Genomic DNA, 24,083 nt, shown 5'->3' on the forward strand with positions numbered 1-24,083 from the left:
ACTTCTCATACATAAAAGTTAGGAGTTCTTCACTAAAATCAGGAGTAAGATCAGCCCTTCTACTCTGTTTGGGGAACTGTCCACTGGAAACTGGAGCAGCAATTTTCCTGGAAGAACCCCCTTGTGTGATTGTTTTTCCTTGCAACTCACATACCTGTGCCTCTAGGGTTGAGGTAGGTTTTCCATCCCACTTCCTCATGTCCTCTCCATGGTCATGCAGGTAAAACCACAGGGTGCCCCCATGGTGTGTACCCTCTATATCCTCTCTCAAGCAGAACACCACTGACTCCTAATGGCTGAGATATTGGTCCATACAGGTGGGGAGTAGGACCTATCCTCTTCAAGCTGCTGGACCTTCCGGGACAGTTTCTCCACAGCTGAGACAAGGGAGGAAGAAATATTTTCTTCACATTGACAGAGTTGACCAGCCAATTCATCCACTGTTTGTCCCTCTCCATCTTTCCAGGTCATTACTGCCAATGAGTTGGCATACGATGCTGGTGCACTCCATAAAAGCTTCTGCCAGACAGGTCATGTGCACCAGACTTCATCTGGATCTTTGGATAACTGCTTGTTGTCCAGGTCACCATATATCGCCTCCAGCACAGCTAATTCCCTCAGATACTGGATACCTCTCTCCATGGTAGTCTACTTGCCTGGATGACACATAACATCTTCCTTGAAGGGATACCTTTCCTTCATAGCTGACAGGAGTCACCTCCAGAAGCTAAGGACCTGTGCCCCTTTTCCAATTGCTTTGTCAATGCCCCCTTCCCTAGAAAGGGATCCCAGCTGTTTGGCTTCCCTACCCTCTAATTCCAGGCTACTGGCCCCATTATCCCAGCACTGGAGCAGCCAGGTGACAATGTGCTCACCTGAGCAACGGCTGAAATCCTTTCACATATCTCACAGCTCACTCAAGGATTGTCTCTTATGAGTTCTTCCTCTCCCTCTGAGGAAGAGGAGGAACCCTTCCACTGAGTTCTTCCTTGGGGGGAGGAAGCAGGGAATTTTTCCTTTTCTTCCTCCTGTTCTTGTGATGGCCCTGTTTTAGAGTAGTCTGTCTCCTCACTGCCAGGCCAGTATGCTTCTTCCTCCTGCTCCCTCTTAGGAGAAGCTTCTTCATACCTTACTAAACAAGCTGATTTTCACTTCCAAGATTTCTTCTTGTGTATGGAGGTGACTGATATCAGCACAGGTTGGTTCTCTGGTTCAGCTATGGTGCCTGTCGCCAGGACTGGAGTAGCCACAGTGTTCTTAAATAGTTGTTTAACCCTAAGCAAGACCTGACACATTCATGTGTTGTAGCAATAGGAACATGCTGGTTTGAACATCCCAAGGATATTAAAAATTCTCAAGAGCTACTGTAACTAGCCTGGAGAAGGAGGGGAAGATGGAGGAAGCCATAGGTTGGCTCTGAGGAGAAAAGGTAAAAAGCATAATTATTAATAATTTCCAGTGGATGGCTCCCAAAGTACAGAGGTGACTGCAATGCTGAGTACAAATACCCGATCTCAACCAACAATTTTATCATACCATAAACCAATGTTACACAATACACCAAAGCAATAACCTTAATCCACCTCCCAGAGGTGATAAATAGCACATAAATACTGATAAACAGTATATACAGCAAGTAAGGTGTTACGTAACACAACTCTGAGAACAAGTAAATCAACATTGTGACCAGCAGCTACCAAACTAATACAAAGAATGCTTACAACAAATTTGGTTTAACACGCTCTGGTCAGATCTGTTCCTAACCCTTCGAGCCCCACATTGGGCACCCAAAAGGACTATCATGGTTTAAACCCAGTCAGCAACTAAGCACCACACAGCCACTTGCTCACCCTCCCCCCGTGGGATGGGGGAGAGAAACAGAAAAAAGTAAAACCCATGGGTAGAAAGACAGTTTAATAGGACAGCAGAGGATGAGAAAATAATAAAATAATGTACAAAACAAGTGACACACAGTGCAATTGCTCACTACCCACTGACCAATGCCCAGCCTGTCCCCAAGCAGCAATTGCTGCTCCCCAACCAACTCCCCCCAGTTTCTATACTGAGCATGACGCCATATGGTATGGAATAGCCCTTTGGCCAGTTGGGGTCAGCTGTCCTGGCTGTGCCCCCTCCCAGCTTCTGTGCACCTGGCAGAGCATGGGAAGCTGAAAAGTCCTTGAGCAGTGTAAGCACTGCTTAGCAACAACTAAAACAATGTGTTATCAATATTCTCATCCTAAAACCAAAACACAGCACTATACCAGCTACTAGGATGAAAGTTAACTCTATCCCAGCCGAAACCAGGACAGGAAGATAGAGCTAAGGTTTGGGGGTTTGTGTTTAATTAAACCACCATCACAATCTGTTTGAAACAACTATTAAAGGATGTTAGTTGCTATCTACAGACAATTCAGTGGTAATAAGTAAAAGGGTCTCAAACTCATCCTTTTTAAATTATAGTGCTACCTTGTTGAAAGTAAACAAGACAGATGTTTAAAAACAAGGAAAAGAGTATAACCTAAAACCACAACACCCATAAGTGACATATGCATCCATACCTGTAACTTATACCCCAAACATCACATTTCTTTCCTTCTCCCTATTACATCTTCACTTTGTTTCACATATCCAATCTTCAGTTTTTCAGACACTTCATGTAATTCAGCTCCTTGTTTAACACGCCTCCCTAGAAAAAGAACACCAGGATCCCATCCACAGAACCACAGCCTGTCAGACACAGACCCAACAACACCCTGCAGCTGTTTTTCCTTGATTATTAGCTGTGAAGCTTGACAATATCTGGCTTTAAATACAACCCTCCTTACAAGGAGCTTAAGATGGTTCTGCTTCCCGATCCAGTTCTTCACATAGCCCCATAACATACACCACCACTGGGGGATGTGGGCAAAAGGGAGCAGGGAAGGAAGCCAGTATCAGGGGTACAGGCTCATACTAACTTAAGACACTAAATCTACACTGCCTCTCAAAAGGTTAATCAGGTACCCTCCTTTATCCTGGTCCCCAACAACATGTCCTGATGGCATTAGCTCTAGCATTCGTTAACCTATGCAGGGAGTCACATCAGCTTACTGATCCACATTTCTTTCATTTTTTTCACTGTTCTCAGTTAAGCAGCCTGGATCCATTTAACAAAAGGCTGCACATGCAGTAGCACCAACAAATGTGTCGGGTACACAAAAGATAAGAAGATAAGAAGGGGAGAGAACTACTCTTAGTAGGCAGCAGTCTTAGATCAGCTGTAGAAGCCATTTCCCAAGCACTTCTGAACATTGCCCACAAAAAATCTGCCTCAGGTCCCATCTCTGTCTAGGAGTTGTCCTAATAGTAAAGGGAAATTCAGCCCAGGGCCTGCTGACCAGTATTTATACCCACACAGACAAGAAATGAGATAGTATTACCAAATAGCATCACCCATGAATATTGCCTGAAAACAGATCATTTTTGAATGTCCACAACCACAGCTAATAACAAATAGCACAGCTGGGACAACATAAATCACAGGAGGAACAGATGCAAACCTGCACAATGAAACAGTTGCTGCTGAGGACCTGAGTGAAGGATGAAGTCAGGAGAAAGGCAGGACACTCAGAAAGCTTCAAAGGAGAAGGGGTTTAAGGACCTTCTGTTGTCGTCTCCAAGGGGGTGAGGCAGCAGGAAACCATGCTGCTGCAGCACCTCTCCTAGTTATACCATGTTCCTCTATCTTTTTTGGTCACACTGACAATGTTTGATTGCATGAAAATTACTACATAGAGCACTTTCCACCACCACCTCTGGAAAGGTCTAGAGACTAACACAAGGAAGATGGGCTACCACAGGTGTACACCCACTTGGTTTCTTGGGGCAATTCACTGTAATAAGCACAAGAAGGTTGAGCCAGCATTATGGTAGCAGAAGCCATTGATCCAGAGCACCAATGACAGTATTTAAAGCAGTGTCCTCAGCAAACACTCATTGCTTCAAAGGAAGGAGCTGCCTGCTCTTCCCCTGCTGCCCAAGAAAGAGAGGCAAGTCTTCAGAACAAGTAAAGCCTAGTGACTTCAGCCCTGCTCAGCCTGTTGCCTAGACTTTTAAGGTTGATCACCGAGGTGCCTGTACATCTCTCCCAACCCTGGAACTCTGGGCACAGAGTCAGAGCCCTGCAGCCAGCAAGGCAACAGAAGTCAGTTTAACTGATGGCTGACCTACTCCCAACTCATCTTGCTTCCATACATGGCTCCAGCATCTGTCAGACACTCCACTGAAATATTTTAGCATACTAAATCAGTAGAAAAAATGTTAACTAACTTGACAAATAAGGTGTCTGGTGTGTTCAGAGCACTGAAACAGCCCAGTACAAGGTCAGAAAAGCGCTAGAGCAAGAAAGGACCTAGAAGGGCAATACCATGCAAGCAATTAGAGCTGCTTCAGGTAAGTGTACATTAGCATTTAAGTTCAAATCAGGAGCGCATTTTTTTAAGTTAATCTCTCAGCATCCCCACTTACAACACATTTGCCTCCAACACACAGCAGTCTCAAAGCACATGAACTGGGTATCTTCCAGTCAAAACTCGACCAAGGGATGCAGTCCAGCAAGCATATCAAACCACCACTAGCAGGCACAGAGTCCCTAGCACCAGACTAGAACCAGAGATGCTAAAAGGCAGGCAGCAAGAACACCATGTCTTCAGCATGAACCATTTCACTCTACAGATCCACTCCTGTTACTCTACACTACCTACCGATGTAGACAGTTATCAGCACCCACAGAACCACTGCTCTACTCTCCACAGTGCTGAGCACTTGCACATTTAAGTCACAGCTAACTCCTGACTGGGCTTCCACATTTTCCTGCCCCAAGGACAATTCAGTACACCTTCTGACAACAGCCACCTCCCCCAAATAAGCTTTGACAATAAATTAATTTTAATCCACATATTTAACTTTAAAATAAATCAGCTTGGTAATTAAATAACCCTCCCCACAAAGGTCAAAAGATCTGAGTTCAACTCCCTCTTTCCAACACATACTTACCACCTCCAAGGAAGTGTCCCCAAAAGGTCCTGCAGCATGATGCTTAAAGCATTCTATTCTATGCCCTTCCTCTCCTACTCAATATTACAGCTTCAACCAGAATCCAACACAGGCAACACTTCAGCTTAGCCATCAAACTACACAAAGCAGTCTAAGTGTTTGTCCCCATTCCAAAGGTCATATATGCATTTGACATCATCCTATCACTGATTAAAATGCACAGCCAGTCTTTGGAGAACAGGCTGAAAGTTTAGGACTCCAAGAGCTCTGATGAGCTCCCCAACTTTCAGAGTTGCAGATCAAGCTTGCATTGCTCCTCACAGCCAATGAAAATTTGGTTATTTCCTCATCAATAGGACCCTCCATGAATCCACTCAGCTTACAAGCAATGATACAGTTTTAAAAAGAAAAAGCAAACTATACTTGGCAAGAAAGATACAATCTTGAACAAAAGCACACTCCTTCCATAGAGGTATTTGAGTCTTCACAGGATGACCACCACTACATCTCTTATACTTTACATAACTGTTCAGTAGTTTACTATCCTGTCCCCTTTCCCTATCAAGTGATATCACCTCCACCATCTCTTGTGAAGAAAGAAGCAGCATGCTGTCTTGGTTTTGAAACAAAAGGTAAATGCATTGAAGGAAGAACAGAACACCAACTGCAAACCTGATCCTAATGTTTCCTTGGCATGATCTGGCACGCTCCTATTCTGCATCCCTTGGAAACAACACCATTCATGAAGAGTGAGTTCTTCCAGACAGTATGTGGAGGCAAAGAGTCCATTCTATACACTAGACAGTCTGGGAATCATTTTAATGTCTTGTTTAAATACATATTAGTTTCCTTTTCATATTGGTACTTGGATTAGATCTCTCTGCAGGTCATCTGAGCACAAACTCCTGAAGTGCCATTGGGAGGCAATGAGTTGTCAAAATAACTGAATTTCTAGTTTTGTAGCAGATTGTGGAAGAAAGCTTTGCATATTTAAAGTAAACAGCAAAAAAAGTAAATGAGAGTTTGGACAAATTTTAAAACCTCTGTATTTGTAAATTAGTTGCAAGTAAAGAAAACTCCTCGGTTTTGGATAATTATATTGAAAAATGGAAGTTTAAGGGTTTTTTTTAGATTAAAACATAAATGCCAAATTCCCCCACGATATTTATTTTTGCCAACTGGATTTCTTAAGAACAAAAGAACCTGACAGCATCCCATTAAGCTACAGGGAAGTCTTCAGTAAAATTCAGTTTTTATTGTTTCAGTCAAAAGCTCAACTTCTTCACTCGAATTCATTCAGCTCAATACAGACTTGGTATAGACACTTACAAGCTTAATCAGCTTTTTTCCCCCCCAATTTCCTTCTCAAATACTGCCTCAGACTCCAAGGTTAAAAAAATAAAGTTAGGAATGGAATATAGATCTTCCATTTCTAGGTCATTTTATGTTTTCCATTTTCCATCACTCAGAATACTATGGTTTCTGGAGAACAGCTGAATTCTATGCAATTACTTTTACATCAATAAAAGCATTTGCATCATTTTTGGTTTTATACTATCCAACAGAATAAGATGATGATCTGCAAAAGTTAAGAACATTTGGAAATGTCTATGCTTAAGGTAATTTAATACAATAATACCTGAAGTCTTAAGTGACTGATAGAAAAAAACCTATGTTAAAGAAGTATAACTAACTGTCCACTACTCCATAAAGTTTTAGTATACATTATTTTCCCATGGGATTTTTTCAGTCATTTATAGTTCATTGCTCCGTATGGCTACAGAATCCCTGCTGTGTTAAAAAATGCCAAATAAAATTATATCTCATTCACTGCTTTATGCTATACCTTCTTTTGTTCAGATCCAATTAGTGAAAGCTTGTTCTTCATTTATCATACTTTTAGCTGATTACATTAGGCATTACAATAGTTCTCTAGCTTTCCTTGACAATGTTTGCACCATCAGTGTTACATTTATGGTTGAGGAGGCTCTTTCATCTTAACCCTCTATTCCAATCAGTTCAGGGGGAAAAAGTACATACGATTACTCTTGTTCAGCCAAAATGTCTTTGCTTGTTTTCTCATCCCAAAAATAACTCCACCAGATGTTTCAATTAAAAAAATTCCCAAATTCTACTGGTCATTCCCCACTTTACCTATCCAAGTGTAAAGAATTAGGGCTTTGCAAGCCAATCTCTGAAGTTAAAAAAAAATCAGCATTTTGAACAATATAGAATTTATTTCTTCCACTTTCCCCAAAATAACAGATGTAATAAGTATTATCCAGGATTTTCAAGACCCTAAAAAGCATCCATTATGACCTACCTTTCTCAACATACTCAGCACCACATAAGCAAGTGTACGTTCTATGGGGGTCTCAGTAGCCATTTTGTCAGACTGTTTTCCCCTACCACCACAATGATTTTATTTCAGGACAATTGTTAAAGCAGCAACTTCTCTTCCACAGCATAAATAACTTTGGACATAATTTTTTCCACAATTCACACCCCCTCCCACCTCCACAAAGGTAAATGTAAACCAACACTATTTAATACCATTTCCAGCTACTTGTAGTTTTGCATTAATACACACGGACTCTGAAGTCACTCACCTCATTTTAAGCTTTGTTAGCATTCCCTCCCTATCAGCTTAGTAGTTTTAACCTATAGAAATCCTTCAGATCTTTGGCCATTTTTCAAATTGAAAGCACAAAACAGTATTTTGTTCTTCGTATTTTCCTTCTTCAGGTAAGCTTTATTTGGCTCTCAGCAGGTTGTACAATTCTTGACACATTTCCCAATTTATAACAGTCCTTTCTGCTGCTTCCTGCTCATAACAGCAAAGTTCTAATTTCTTGAAATGAAAATTTCTTTGTACTGCTATAGTCTAGTTACTAATTTTATATATTAATGAGAGGTATGTCAAAATGAATATTACTCTAACAGCATACTCAAGACATTTGCCATGGTGTTCTACAGAAACCAAGTCTGAAAAACAAGAAGAGGTATTTTAATTGAAAGTCTATATGTATTTCAGCTACTGTAAACTTCATTCAGCACTGTAAACTTCACAAGGATTTCAGAGAATTTTAACATTAGAAAATGAAAGAGAAGTTGAATATTCAACAAAAAAGTTTTCCAAAATAAAGTTATAGGATAAGATTATTCACTAGTGAGTTTTACAGTATCTTTAGTCTTAAAATCGTTGGCCTTTGACTATGTCTACCATTCCTATCCAAGCACCAGTGAAAATGCCTGCTTGGATCATTTACACCTATGACACTGGATTGGGAATAAACTAGAAGCTATCACTGAAGAGCCCGAATTGCTCAATACCTTGCAATTGTTTTTTTCCCCCCTTAAATATTTAGTGAGCACACTGAAGGAACTCTGCTTCACTTCAATTTCAGTTCTGTTTTCAACGAGTATGACAGAAAGGAAAGCCAGAGAGATGTAACACTGTCTGGTTTGCCCTCCTTTCACAGTTATTTCTAAAAATGAATTAGTATTAAGAGTATCAGACTACCCATATTTCAGCAAGTAACTACAAAGATGACAAGTAATGTAATAAATAAGGGGCTATTACTACATTAAATGTTACTCTAAGTTCTAAACAGAAAATTTACCTACTCCAATTAATGCTATTTCTAAACACTTTAAAAATATTTTTGTAAAGCATACCTACCTCCTCCAGTCACTTAAAACCAGGTCCCACTATTTTTAGTAAAGACAAGCAGCTTTGGGATGGGCAACTAGTTCATCCACCTACCTTTACATTTATTCCTGCCTTTGGTTCAATGACCATCACCATCAGGGTAGCTACCTATGATATTCATTGCCTTTGCAGTACAAGTCTTGAAGGAATGAGGGATGTCTTGCTTAATTCCATCAAGCACAAAATCAAAATAATATTTGCAACTCTTTTATAGCATTCCACCACTAAGCAAACAGGTTTCTCCCAGCTACATGAGGACAGACGTTCATTTGGCAGGTTTTATCAGCTCCCAAGTTTGATTTCAGAGTGTTTGAGATTTTGCTACCACTGGTATAACCAAGAAGATAGCTGTTAATGGAACCTGAACACAAATTAACAACATAGGGCAAACGTGGTTTGTTACTTTATGGTAAGCAATACAGTCAAAGAATTTGGCCTCTGGACTCATCTATGGAGATCGTCCAAACTGGCAGTCACATGCATCACTGCAATGGCCAGGTCATTTCCACAAACAATGAACAACCAGAGGTATCCAAGTCATTAAGACAGATGACATTAGTTAAACTATTTCCCAGTGCAAGCACTCAAGGTAGTAATTAAAGGATTTATGGTAGATATAAACTAATTTTTTGGTCTAATTATACATATGTTGCTTAGACTTAATACCACTACCCTATTTTAAGCACACAGAACAGTGTTTCTCTCATTTTCCTTTAAATACTTGGGGCTTCTTCAATGCACACAGCTAATGCTTAACCTTGTACAGATAGGTTTGATCAGTCTATAAGTAAGGATCCAAAGAGCTAAGCAGACACTATTTCACTGTTACAGCATTTTTTAGAGCCTCATCTCTAGTTCATGAACTCAAAGTGTCAGCATCTCATTTAACACACTCAATGTTATCTTTATGAACTGCTATGAGTATATTAATTCATTTCTGACATACTAGCTTGATTTCCTTTCTCTGATGAACTATTACAAATTAAAGACCCTATTTGTATTTTAAAGCTAAGACAGCACTGTAAATTGAAGCAGAGTAGCTATTATATTTTCAGTTTCCTCTCTGTAATGCACTATTTGTACTCCCTTCCCTAAGGTCACGAGTTGTACTTTTTCCTGTCATTCTTATTTCCTCATTATGTTCTTCAATCTTGGTTTTTACTTACTGCTTTCATTTTCTCAAGTCCACTACAGACTGGTGAAGGAACATGCTTCCTCTTTTTAAACAGCCTTTTTAGTCTATTGTCAGAATGAATTCATGCCAGCAAACAAGGTTATGCAGTGCTGCTAAACAGCAAATCCATTTATCCTAAAAGCAGATACCATATACATAAGATGGAACACAAGTACCCATCAGCATGCTTCAGTTTTACCAGAGGGATCATAGATCATAGAGTAGTTTGTATGTATATCCACTTAACCCTTGGCTTACAAAAGAATTAGAATTTATCATTATGTCCGACACCCATCCATTAAGAATTTGTTTCACAGTCCATTGAGCATCCACAAGCTACTATAATCTCCCAGTTAGGGCTACCACTTTAAATCCAGACCAAGTATACTCTTCATTCACCTCAAAAAGAAAGAACTACTCAGCATAGAAATCCAGCAGTAGGGCATTTGTCCTGTCTCAGAAAATCAGTTTCAGTCCCTTGCTCTACCCTATATGAACTGAGCTGGTCATGTAGGACTAGAACCACAAGAGGACTCAAACAAAAGCACTGTTAAAGCCCAAAATGCCCAACAGTTCTCACCTTTCACTTAACTCTGAAAACAACCAAGTTCTAACTACTTTCAGATTCCATCAACCACACTTCAGTTTTTCAATGCTGAGCAATCCGCCACCTATATTAACAAGTCCTGTCCTGCATAAAATCCATTTTTTTCCTGATAGCTTGTCTGAAGACCTCTTCTATTAAGTCATAACACAGGGTTTTAACTCCCTTCCAGATTTCAAACTATCCTGGGACATGTGGGCACCCCCAGTCCTTTCTCCTGTAGTAGTTCTTGCAGGCAAGGAATAATATGATGTTCTCTCTAGTCAACAAGGATACGCAAGTATGACTACACTTGCTGTTATATCACAAAGGAAATTGTCTTCCTATTTTTGCTACAAGTGACTTAAGTAAAGAAGAGACTACAAGACCTGAAATGGGCAAGTAGCTAGACAAATACCTGATTTGTCTAGACAGCCATTTTACCACCTTCCTGCCATGCTGCTAAATATTCAAGGCACCTCAATATCCTCATCAAATGGAACAGCTCCAGTAGGCCTGTTCAGCACACCTGGTAGGAAAGGGCATTCCTCTGGGAAGTCGGAAGCAATGAGTTGGATTTACGAGGCACAGGAACAATTTATACCAAGTTCTATACCATCTCCTAAGATCCATTCTTCATTGCCTTTTTTGTGTACATTAGCAAAACAAAATTTAGGTTTCACTGCCACTCTTACACTTGGTGCATTTATCTACCAGGTGTTACTGTCTACCTTAATCCAGGGAAAAGCAAGGTAACATTTACATGAGCAAAACACAGAAGAGTTCACACAAAGTACATGCTAAATACTTGTCCAATCCTTCCCCCCCCCCCAGAATCTTCCCTCCTTTCAAGCACATGGACGAAAAGGACACATACAAAGATACTTCAGAATTGCCAACATGCCCACCACAGTAATCAACAAGCCTGCATAACAGTTGCAAGTCTTGTTGAATTACTAAGATCCCATCTACCATTTGAATTGAAGCAGTACTTACAGCATTGGCATCGACATCACTGTGTATGGCAACTGTTTTAATCCCCATCTTCTTACATGTTTTGATGACCTACCACATAAGAAGTGACAATTATCAATACTTAAATACCAATAGTTTAAGAATTAACTACAAAAAGAAAAAACTTTAAAGATTACATACTTACTCGGCATGCAATCTCTCCTCTGTTGGCAATAAGGAGTTTTTCAAAAGTCTGAAGGGAAAAGAACGATAAGAATCTTGAGATGAACAAAACACGTTTTCTCCCTCCAGTAACAAGCATTCTTTTCTCTTCCACTTCCACTAAAACCTTGGTTTATCCATGACCTTGTAACTCCAAGATCACCTACTCTTAAAAGCATTCTGCCAATTTAACAATGATGGTATAACATAAAAGGTATGCTATAATAGATCTAACTAGCACATACACAGGTTCAGAAGGAAAAGGTGTTGACTATTCACACCAGCATTCCCTGGATCTCCTTATCATGCACTGTGCAGAATCTGGAACTCTACAGAGGCTCTAGGAGACAGTCAAGTCCAGGGAAGAGACATTCATAAGCACTGCCAAATACACACCAACAACCTCTACCCTACAAGTGCCTAAGTTGCATGTTTTTCAATGCACAGAAGGTATTCAAAGGAGGCACACTTACCGTACTTCCCAGGTCTCTGCTTTTTTTAAAATTACACAAAGGGAAGGACCTCACATTATGGCAGTACTCTAAAGATCATGTTTTAAAAGTTTACACCTACATTCTGCTAGACACAGAGCAGACACCCATGCCAGTGTTACCATCCTTCTGTTGGAAGTTAGCATCACTGTCCTTGTCACACTGCAGTATCCCTGTGAAAGTTCCCAAACCTGCTTTGGAAAAGTGCCTGTATAAAACCTAAACCTAGCTGATTTTACCTCTACTTGGAGAATGCTAGCAGGTACCTGTGGTCAGTGCCTCTAACCAGCACAGATGACCTGGAATACAATACTCATCTGTCATGGGAGATCTTTAAAAGGCATTCCTATCATAAGGAGGAGAGGTTCCTCTCTGCCTAGGGCATGAAGGGTAAAAGACCAACACTCCCACTCTGTACAGGCATGCTTATCAAGTTGTACCAGCCGGGCGCCTCTTTGTATCTAAGCCTCATGTGAGGAACCTGGTAAAATCCTGCATTGCCATCATGACACTGTTACACACTCAATACTAAATAGCAACCAAAGTGCAACAGAACAGCAAATCAAATTTAGTACACCCCTGAAATTCACTGCCACCTTTCACACTGGGGTGCACTTAAAGTATAAATATACCTTCAATACTCCTATCATGCCTGTAAGAAGCAGATAACAAGCTGTCAGAAGTCAATAAGCCTTAAACCCTAGACAAACACTTCCCATTAAGAAAGAGTGGCAGAATGGCAGAGGAACAGAGTTGCTCAGCATAAAAATCTCTTTGCTGGGAGTAAGGATTATTGCTGTCACTGGCCTTGCTTCTACATATATAGGTGCACTTTGATACTGCACATGCTTGGTTGTAAACACAGGCTGCTACTGAAAGGGACAATCCTGCCTTTCACACTCACCCCCACTGCTTTCCATGCATCAGACCTAGCAGGGATGCAGCTTCAGGACACATCAGTTCAACACACTAGTCAAATAGTCCTACTCTGCCTCCCACACTCCAAATCAAGAAACAGGATAGGGAACCAGCAGGACTCTCCCCTTCGGGGGCAGCCTAGTTACACCAGATTAGGTTTATCAAACTATACCCTAAGACATTCAATAGCTATTCTCCCTCCCCTACACCAAACAGGGGTTTTTCATAGGGAGTGGGGGGAAGGAAGTATTGCCACTGCAACAATGAAACTGTTTGTTACCCCCTCCAGTCATTAGTTAATTTGGGGAGGGATACACAGGTATAAGAGGAGAGGAAGGAACACTGTAAAACCCCAACAGGAATTGCTATTGACAGACTAGGGTATATATTGTTTGCTCCCCTACTCCAGACATACTCAAGGTGCCCTTGACCAAATTTACTCCTTCAAAGCCAGGGCTGAGCTGGCATCACATGACCAGTTTAAAAATACTACCATGTGATAACATGCAGAAATTAAGCAAGAAAACCCTGAAGGTAAGAGCTGCAGCAAGCTTATATGGTAAATTCAGCCAGACCTGCTGAGGAATGCACACCACTGCCTAGTACACAGGCACACCTCCACCCCACTCAAAAGATGGATCTTAAATATCGTTAAGCAAGCTCAATTATCAGAGGTACAAATACTGTAAGAACACCACAGGAGCCAGCAATTTGTTTGGAGAGCTTTTTTAGCTGGGGACCTGGTCTAAAACCCAGTGAAAAACACTGAAAGGTTTCCAACATGCTCACACAAATTGTTTCTAAATCTAAATTTCAGCATTCTAGGTGCCTGAAGGTTTTTAGGCATACAGGCTTGAGGGGGAATAAAAAAAGCTCCCAAATACTTGGCATTGAAAAGTTTAACAACTCAAATACTTCATCAATTTAGTTCTCAGTATATAAGAGTTGTTTTATCAATCAAGTATGGTCACAGTGCAAGACAAGACTCAGTATCAATATGTTACGAATATTTGACATTAATTTTAATTTTCTAATTCTGCAATAAAAACAGTAACAGGAACAGACTGGACTTTTGCTCCTGCTGTTAAAGACAAGTCTCAAGTGCAGCACGTAAAAAAAACCCACATGCTGCTTTGAACTAACATGCAGCATTTCTTTGTCATTTCCACTAATCAGCTTTAAAAGGTCTGATATGAAAGTCTTCTCATTACAAAGACAGTGGAAGGGGCAGTGAAATGAAAAAGTAGAAGAGAGCTTAAACTATCTGTAGTAGTCACTGGTTGGAATGATATAGCTCCTAGTTAAGAGAAACCAAATACCCAATTACATTGTCTAAACATAACTATGCCTTTAGAAAAGGAAGGGGACCTTGATTAAACAAGGACCTTAAGAATACACATTTCTTCAGAAGACTTCAAGCCACAGTTCTAGCTACATACTGTTTTCCCCTGTTCTTGAATACTATTTCACTAACGGTTAATTGCTTCTACATTGGTATATAAGGGCAAGCCTATCAGTCCTGAATTGTAGGCATTCTTGCCCTTCAATCCTAGCGTACCTTTAGCCACATTATTTTTCCAAGTGTTTTACTTTAGAGGCCATGCCAAGACAATCTCCCACAAGAAAAGTTTTTCTTGGCTAGTAACTGCAAATTGAGATTGCTACTGCACAAGTCCCAACATGAGGATTTATTATTCTCTGCAGGCCTTAACAGCCCATCTTTATCCAAGCTCTGAAGTTCTCACCCCCATGTCAGATCACCCACCTGCTGCCACTATTGCATACTTTTGTTTCTATGAAAAGTTTTTGGCTAGTCTAGCTCCCAGATGTTTTAGCAGGTCTATACCTCCCATACCATGCAAAATATTAATAGTCATTTCATAATTATAACATGATCAGGCCAGTATGTAACTTTCCCAAGCTCATAACCACTTATCCAACCTTTTAATGTATGCACTTGAAGTAGTATCCAACCTTGACAAGTATACTGCAAAAGCAACTTCCTTCTTGGTTTAAAAAAAGGAAGAAAAACATGCTATTAAAACAGTGACTGTACAGGGGTTATACTAGGAGAACTACCATTGTCAGCAGCAGCACAGGGGAGAGGATAGCTTTAAAAGCCAAATGTCAGTGGTACAGTAAAATGCTAAAGAGAAAACATGCACCATACTACTTACCTTCTCATTTGGATCATACACAGATGAATACAGTTTATGTGAAGTTATAAGGCACCATCTTGAACACAGCATTTCACACTACAGAAGAAAGAGGGAGTTAAACGTTTTCTTCCTGCTACAGTATCCCAGCAAGATAAAAACAGTTCATATACTGACATCTTGAGGAAACTCTTCCATATCCTTCCATTCCCCCACCAATTGGATGAAAGCTTAAAGATCTGCCCTCCCCAAGCACACACTCAAACAGTAACCAAAAACAATTCAGAAGCTCCAGATACAAAGTCATTAGCTTAGGTATAAATGATTTTTAATAAACTCTCCACTATAATGTCTTCTTTCCTTCTTGTTCCAAGGAACACCTACCAAGAAGTTCTCAGAAGAGCATGCATGCGTCTGTACATACTGGGGATGGGGAGAGGCCTTCACTGCTAGGGAGCTGCTGGGAATAGAGCAGGTAATGGACTGGGCCAGTATGGAAAGCAAAAGTAGAACAGACTTTAGATGCTAGTTCGGTTCCCAGTCTTCCCCACCACAACCCCAACACTGGTCTGAGGAAGACTCCTTTTTCTCCAAGACTTCTGCTCTGAACCAACTTCTCCAGAGACTTAGCTCCTATAGCGTAACAATTTTGCATGATATGTCAGGAAAGGAATCATACATATGCTATTTCAAAGAGAACATAACAGATGATACAGCAAATTTGCAAGTGTATCAAGGAGATTCAGACAGGTACTTTGCAAGCAAGTCCTTTCACAACATAATGGCATTTACAGTTAACAATAAACAAAAATGATCAGACAGATAAATAATCCCACACCAAAGTTGCATCAATACAGACAACTTGGGGAAAGCTACACTTGCTCAGTTAGAATCAAAAAGACTGTAAAAAGCCTTAATACCAAATATTGTCTAGCAGGAAGCACCAAACAACTGGCAACTGCCAGAACTCAGAACCTGTCAATTCTGTCTGAAATAATTTTTTTCAGAAGTTGCAGAAATCTGAGTAAGAAGTTTAGTAGACAGTAAAGGCTCTCCTGTGAGAAAAGACTGAAAATTATGAAGATGGATTACACTAGAAAGGAGACCAAAAAATAAGAAGTACATGTTCATATAAAGAGGTTAATTAGATAATTCAGCTGCTCCTTCCACATCAGTAGTAAGCACAGAATTTTGTCAATTTTTCAATTATCTTAAGTTTACTGTAAGCTCACACTGACTCTGAACTACTAGTGGCTGGCAGTAACTAGAATGAGAACACTCCCTACATAGCTCTCTAGCCTGATCTAGTTTGAAGATACTTTTCATGTTGCATCACAGAAAGCAGAAACCAGTCCAGGATTGAGAAGGGCATCCCATTTGTAATGCAGCTGATATTATAATGTTATAAAGGAAAAACAATAGATTTCAATACAAGTCCTGTAATACAGAACACTAAAAGGAAGCCTTAGAGCACACTACCTCATGCCAGCTCAAACCAAGCTTCACAAGTAGAAAGCTCCTACTGTTTCACAAACCATTTAGGTGCCAATCACTAGTGGCAGACATAGCATACACTGTCCCAGGTAATCCAGATAAACTCGATTATTCTGGAACTAAAAAGTCAGTGGAAAGCAACTGTTCCACCCTGTTTAAAATGCTGGGTTCTCTCCCACTCAGTTTTTTGTTTTGGCAAGGTTTTTTTTGCTTATTTCATTTTTTCACTTCACTCTCCAAAAATAAAATCCAGAATAACAACCTGAACTGCAAATCATTTGATGTGCTAAAATCAAAACCACCAGAGGTTTCTTTTTTGCAGGGGTATATTATACTCTTCATCTGATGATGTGACAGTACAAGCTGTTTCAGGCATTAAAGAGGGAAGAGACAGTTAAGGACCAAATTCTGCCAGCTGCAACCACACCTACCAGCTGGTCATTATCCCAAGTCTACAGCAGGACTGTTACACCTTCAGTAACTGTATTGAGATCTAGATCCTGTCGGAGGGAGGAGCAAGGATAGCTATAGCAGAAGCAGAGTATACTCCCCTGCTCCAGAGTACACACAGTTAAGCAGATTGAGTCCCTCTCCCCTCAAACATTATTGGCAGAAGTGCTTGTGGGACTGCAAATAGTCTGAAGAAGGTCATGCAGGACAAAAAAATCTCCACCAAGTTAATATTATTCATTGAAGAAAGTGCTTGTTAAGGGTCAGCAGGGCTAATCTAAATACTTGCAGTTAGCTGGGGGAGGGGGCAAGGGAGGAAAAGCTTCTGAGCTTTCTCGTAAACACCTTTTATATAAAGCTAGTTTTGAATGCATATGAGAAGCCAGAAAAATTTATGCCACAGATGGAAACTGGAAGGAAAGGCTATGATGGGAAAATTAGTTAGCATTAAGCTTCAAAATCTTAGCCATGTGCCATCCTGAAAAAAGCCCTGTTCAAACTTTTATACAGAAAGAGTAAAGTTACCAAGCAATTAAAAAACTGGAAAAGCATTAAACCACACTCAGCTCTGTTTTTACACTACAGAATTGGACAGATTTCACATTAAAGAAATCTTGTAATAACCTAACCTAATTATGCACCTCTGTTTAAAAACTTAACTACCTCCACACACACAAGAATCACTTAGAGAACCAGGTTCAGCTCTGACTTGAATACATATGGAAAAATTTCCTAACACAAATGAAGTATATTGCTCAACTCAGATGTTAAATTCCACCTCCATTCAGTTTTGGAAATAAGGGGTTGTGGCGTTTTATATGTATCTGTACCAGTATACACTAAGGTTTAAGAGCTTGCTTAATCTAGAATCCACTTCAAGAAAAGTATCTTTAGTGCTCTGCTCCCAGTCACTATGAGCAGTTGAATAAGTACTTAAAAAAAACAGATATTTTGTAAATAACACACAACTAGGGCCACAATGGAACACTGCTAAATTGCCATCTCCAAATTGACAGCTACTCAGGTGTCACCTACCCCAGGCTTCCAAGCTCCTGCTATAGGTAGGTTCATTAAAAGCTACACCAAAACCTCCAAAGAACTCTCAAACCACCAACCCAGACACACCAATCTAACCCTCAAGCTAGATTCTTAATTGGCTGCTTCCCCAAAACCACACATGCCCTAGGCATTATACCCAACATAAAAATTTCCTCAGAACAGAGCCCAGAGAGCTCAGCTTGGGCTAGTGACTTTTTTGTATCTTGCAAGACTAGGAAAGGGCAGACATCAGGTATAACCTACTTTTGTCATGACTTGTTACTTCAATTTGATAAAGCTTTTGACTCTTGAAAGCCCAAGAACACAGACTATTCATTTATGAGAGCTCAACTCTGGACTTCTGAGTTTGGCTTGCAGTTTCCCCATCTCTACTGAATCATCAAAAACCAGATAGTGTTAGTACTGTATTTTGGAAAAGCATCCTGCTTTATCTATTAATTGCACAGTAGCCAAACTGAGCTCAAACCTGAACAGCTGTAACAGCTATAAAATGACTTCATATAAATCAAACTACACAGCAAGTTGTAGAACAGTATGCTCACCACGCACTGCCACTTTGAGGCCTAGCAGAGAACCTGCCTCCCAGGGACCCAGTGCAGCCCTAGGAAATCTCTTCAGGTGGTTTAAGGACACAGCACACAACAGCAAAATATAAAATTAACTTGTTATTTAGAGATGGCTTACATGTGTGTATTTAAGGTTTATATGTCCCTCATTAAGGAAAGATATTTCCCTGCCATACTGGTCATCTTGTAAAGAACTCATTGATACTGAGCTTTCTGGGCAGAAAAAGGTCTTAGTGTTGAAATGGAGATGCAGAGTTCCAAATTTCAGGCAGGAAAAGCATCATATACCAACATTTGCTTTAAGAAGCCTAATATGGGAAGGAATGTATATTTTAGCATTACTAGAAAATACAGTAAGCAATGCTCAACAGTAACAGCTAGAGTAGCATACTTGTTTTCACTAGCCATAAATTCTACCTCTTTCTTCTGTCTTCCACTAGCAATTCAACTAAGATTTTTTGTCCCTACACTTTCAGAGATTCAAGTTTAAGACACCATGAGAATAACCCCTTTATATTTGCAGTGTACTTCCCATTAGCTCTAAGCATTCCTGAGTAATTATAAAACACAAAGAAAATTTAATTTTTTCCATATTTTGATTACACAAGAACTTCAGGTATCTGCAAGAATTTTAATCTATAAGGCTGAAAATACAGCTTATTAATACAAGATCGTACAAATCCTGTAAACAGAAAAGTAAACAATGCTTCTGGGTTTTTTTCCCCTCTAATGAAGCACTTTCCCATCCTTTGTATTCTCTCAGAGTGCTGAACAGCCAAGCACTTGTAAGTGTAAGCAGATCCTCCTGAAGCCAACTGCAAAGATGTAGTACAAGGTTCTGTAAGGTACACTGCACTATACATAACAGTTCTTTCACTCTTCCAGGTTTGAGAACCACTGGTAATTCTAAGAGGGAGAAGAGAAAATCCATTTTTCATATTTGCCAACACAGCACACAAACTACAAGCAAGGAAACACCCATCCACCTAATGCTATTTTTTTTAAAAACTAAATCATTCCTACACCCAAGTACCTTCTCCCTCATGTCAGTCCCAAAAGTTTGTATAGTCACATAGTGAACCAGACCAGGGAATACATCCAGCTGAGAAGATACTCACAAGTAATAGGAAAAACATGTTCTCAGCCAGATTTCAGTCCAGCTTATCCACTTAGATATTCAAGCAGCAGTGCTGGCACAAGTTGGAGGGAGACAAAAGCGCAAAAGCAACCAGCCTATGATCAAGACCTAGCAGCTGCACAGAGTTGGAACAGTTTCTCATGGCAGCAGCCTGAACAGCTCCAGTAAGGCCAGCGCCTGTGAAATAGACCACGGCACTGTGACAATCATGCAGAAACCACCAAGGCAAGTTTTGGACAGACAAAATAACAAGAAAATTAAAACACACAGATAGTGTTTCAGAACAAGACTGACATTTTTTTACTCAATGTAAACTTACTCAATTAACTCTTAACTTTTTCTTCCAGAACTAAGATTTGCCCACAGTAGATGGCACAGCATGCTTTGCCTACAGAATCCAAACAGCTACTCCTGGGAGCAAGGAGAAAACTAGAAGTCTCTACCTGTGGTATGCTTTAAGAGTGCTCATCAGTACTAACATCTGTAGTTTACATACTAGAAACAATCACTGAACTCCAGAAGTTTAAGTCTACATTCATCTCCCCAGATTGGTGACCATTTTAACTCCCTTCCTTAACGGCAAATGATACCAATCTTGCTAACCCATCAGCCTAATGCTTCTGTGCTCAAACAAGGGGAAAAACATTTCCCTGGAATAACAGCATGCTAAAAATAACGTCACAGAAGAGAGCAAGGAGCTCCCACTCTACAGATAACATCCATGACTTAAAAGTGGTGGGTGCATAGATAACATATGAGGGCACAGATGGCAGACAAACTTTCCATACATTTAGTTCAATGGTTAGAAAACTGATCTACACTGATGAAATCAAGAGTAAACTGCTGATACAGATTTTATGATGTATAGTATTTATCACATGCTTTTACATTATTCTAAGCAGTCTGACAGCTCTCTCAGTAGAGTTTCAAGACTGAAAAAACAAAAGCCATCTCATCCTCATTCTGTAACTACAGCCTTCTTTCAACATCAGATCTTCTCCCAGCTCCAGAAATGCAAAGCACTCAAATTTTGGTTATATTCTAAACGGAACCAGTTCTGCATAAAAGCTAAATAGAAGTGCTAAGCATTCTATTAGAAACACAGCAATCAGTCAAATCCCCAGTTCAGTGTTTTTGCACTGTCCTTTCCCAGGTCCTTTACCGATTCCCACATGAGAGGGGCAAAAGAAGTTAAGGACAACCCACTAGCTACTAGCCCTTGCAAAAAATGTAAGGGCTCCAAGCACATTAAAGTTTAAATCAACTATATTATTTGTCTATGTTAGCAAAATATAAAAGAATCTATGAAAGTAATTCCCATGCAAATTTGTTTTATTAAGTGTTTTCCAATATACTGATGCCTTGAAGGTGACTTTCATACACAGATATTAAGGGCCAGAAATCACTTCAGTTACATAAGTCACATGTGCTATTAGGTAGCTATAAAGATTTTTTTTTTTTTACAAAGCTGTCACTAATGTAACATTTCTATACTGTTTACACTGATGCAGTCAGACCATACCCTTGAGATGTTAGAAGGAAGGAGACAAAGTACACCTTTCACAGGGAGGCTCCAAAGGACCAACAAAGTCTTTGGACTATTTAGTGGGAAGAGCAGAAGTCTTCCACATCTATATGCACATACAAATGTATATGGCTACCAAAAATAAAGTCTTCAAACAGCACAAGCCCTCTGGTAATTCCAAATCATTGTCCCCAATCAAACTTCTTTTCCTTTGCTTTTGAAGAAGCTTCTCTTGTGTACACCTTCACAGCAAAACAGACTTGCTATGCATATTTCCTAAGGAAAAATACTTGGGTAAAGCACACCCTTTTTTCCTCTTCACCCCTTCTCAAAATGCCCTGCCCACATAAACCACCTCTTTTACATGATCCCTGAAGACACGGGAAGAGTTCTTCATCGTATTGTTATGGAGCTACATCTCTAGAAAGAAACCTATCCCACGCCCTCAGGGGCACACAGAGCAAACATTTTCTGCAAGTCACTCTTCTCCACTAGAGCTTGCAGACCTCCACACACATTTTCCTTTTCAGGAAAAAAATTATAAATTCTTCCTACTGTAAGCAACTGTATTTTGCACCACTTTTCTCATATACAAACAAGCTGTGGTGTCATTCAACTGTTACACAGCACCACGTGCTAATGCTGCTTGTTCTCATCCTAAAAATCTCCTCTTCCTTTTAACACAATCTGTAGAAGTAATAGAGAAGAAAACATAGCAACTGCCTCAGTGAAGTTACTCCACAGTCTAAGGAATAAGGCTTTCTAGAAGTTTAAAGTCTTCACCAAAAACGTTAGTATAGTTCTGCAATGAGTTTATTGCATTTTCATGAAGAGTAAGAAGAATAAAAAATCACAGTAAAGCTTTAAGTGACAGCTGAAACATCCATAGCTATCTGGGGCAAAGGGAGGAGGGGTAAGAGATAACACAGCTTCACAAAGCAGTAGCCGTTTTCTATGAGCTAAGATTTTACTAGAAAAATAGCACAGAACTACACTCTTTACAGCACATAACATGCTATTTAAATTATGCTCTACCCCTGAGTTTTATTAAGCTCCTGTTTAAGAGGGAGAGGACAGAAGTACACAGGGCACATAACCCTCTCCAGCAGCAGCAAATCAAGTTAAAAAAAAACCAAACCACCCCTAGCCACGCACAGATGGGATATACCAAGGAGCAGACAGAGTCTTGGATGCTGCGAGCCCTCAGCAACCGAACCCAGGCCCCCGCTTTTGCGGCTTCACGACAACCACCGCCCTGCAGCCGGCACCCGCAGAGCACCGCCGTCGGGAGGCACGCCAGCGGCGCTCCCCACCGCCCGCCCCAGGGCGCCCGAGCCGGCACCGGCCCCCCGGGAGCCGGAGGGACAGCACCCCCCCGCTTCCACCGGCAACCTGTCACTGCCGCAGCAACACGACCGCCCCCTCGCTCCCCAGCGGCCCCTCACCCGGCCGGGGGGGGGGGGGGCTCCCCCGACAGCCCCAACGATCAAACGGGGACGCCCCCCGCCCCCACACACGGGGGACAGCACCCGCCCGGCGCCCCCATCCCGCAGCCCCCTCACAGGGGAGGGGGACCCGCCCCGGCCCTTTACACAGGAGCACCCCCAGCCGCCCCGGAGAGCGGCCCCACAGGGAACGGGGACGCGAGAAGAAACCACGCTCCCAGCCCTCCTCCGTCCGCCCCCAACGCGGCTCTCACCCTCAGCAGCCCCCGGCGGCGGCCCGCGACGCCCCAGCGCAGCAGCGCCGCCGCCATGCCTGCCGCCGCTATGCCTGCCGCCGCCATGTCTGCCGCCGCTGCCCGGCCGCCCTTTCACCCGGGGCGGCGGAGGGCCGGGCCGCCCGCAGCCAATCCGCGCAGCCGCCGCGGGCGCGTGTGCAGGCTCGCCCCCGCGCCGGCCCTGGGCGCGGGCGGCGGGAGCTGCGGTTGTGCCGGCGGCGGGGCGCGCGGCGGTGCAGGCTTGCAGAAGCATGGCCCAGGGCCTGCGGTCGTGCCTGCAGCAGGGTTTGCACTTGTGCGTGCCGCGAGAGGCGTGCCTCGGCAGTTGCATCGGTGCGTGCCTCTAGGCATACGCCTCGGGGCTCGCATTTGTGCGTGCATCGGGGCGCGTGCTTCGGGGGTCGCGTGGTTTTGTAGGTGCCTGTCTCGCGCGGCTGTGCGTGCGCGCGTCTCTCCTGTGTGTCGAGCTGCATTCGTGTGCGTGCGTGTATAGACGATTTCGTAAGTGCAGGCTTGCGTGTGCAACTTGGGTCTGCCCGCGGGTGATGGTGTGAGGGCTTTCCCCTGTGCGTGCACATAAACAGGGCTGTCTGCATCTGTGCACCCGCTGAGAGTTCCAGCAGCGCAGGCACATCACTGCAGAGAGAAGATTCATCCACCCTCTGCGTTTCCCTGGGGAAAAGGTGAAAAGCGTAACTGTGCCGGCAGACCTGATCCAAGCTCCTGCATTATGAGATGCAAGCGCAGCTGGCATGAGGAGTGGCGGGAGAGGGATGCTGCTAGTCCTCTATTTCTGATCATCTGCAGGAACTGCTTAGGGCTCGTCTCTGGCACACGATACTCCGAGTCAGCCTCTTGCAGCGTGGCCTGTGCAGCTGGGCTCT

General features: G+C 41.8%; 1 protein-coding gene across 1 annotated transcript in view; it reads right to left on the reverse strand.

Annotated features, from left to right (window-relative positions):
- Positions 1–23,256, reverse strand: part of PCCA (propionyl-CoA carboxylase subunit alpha) — a 300,137-nt gene extending 276,881 nt beyond the window's left edge. The window contains exons 1-4 of the mRNA XM_072849938.1: positions 23,179–23,256; positions 15,269–15,346; positions 11,666–11,713; positions 11,503–11,571 (exon numbers count right to left, since the gene is read on the reverse strand). Of these exons, the coding sequence (XP_072706039.1) occupies positions 11,503–11,571; positions 11,666–11,713; positions 15,269–15,346; positions 23,179–23,235 (252 nt within the window). The 5' untranslated portion in view covers positions 23,236–23,256. The remainder of the gene's footprint in view (positions 1–11,502; positions 11,572–11,665; positions 11,714–15,268; positions 15,347–23,178) is intronic.
- Between the last annotated feature and the right edge of the window lie 827 nt (positions 23,257–24,083).

Source organism: Ciconia boyciana, chromosome 1 (assembly GCF_034638445.1).
Source record: "Ciconia boyciana chromosome 1, ASM3463844v1, whole genome shotgun sequence".
Lineage (NCBI taxonomy): Eukaryota > Metazoa > Chordata > Aves > Ciconiiformes > Ciconiidae > Ciconia > Ciconia boyciana.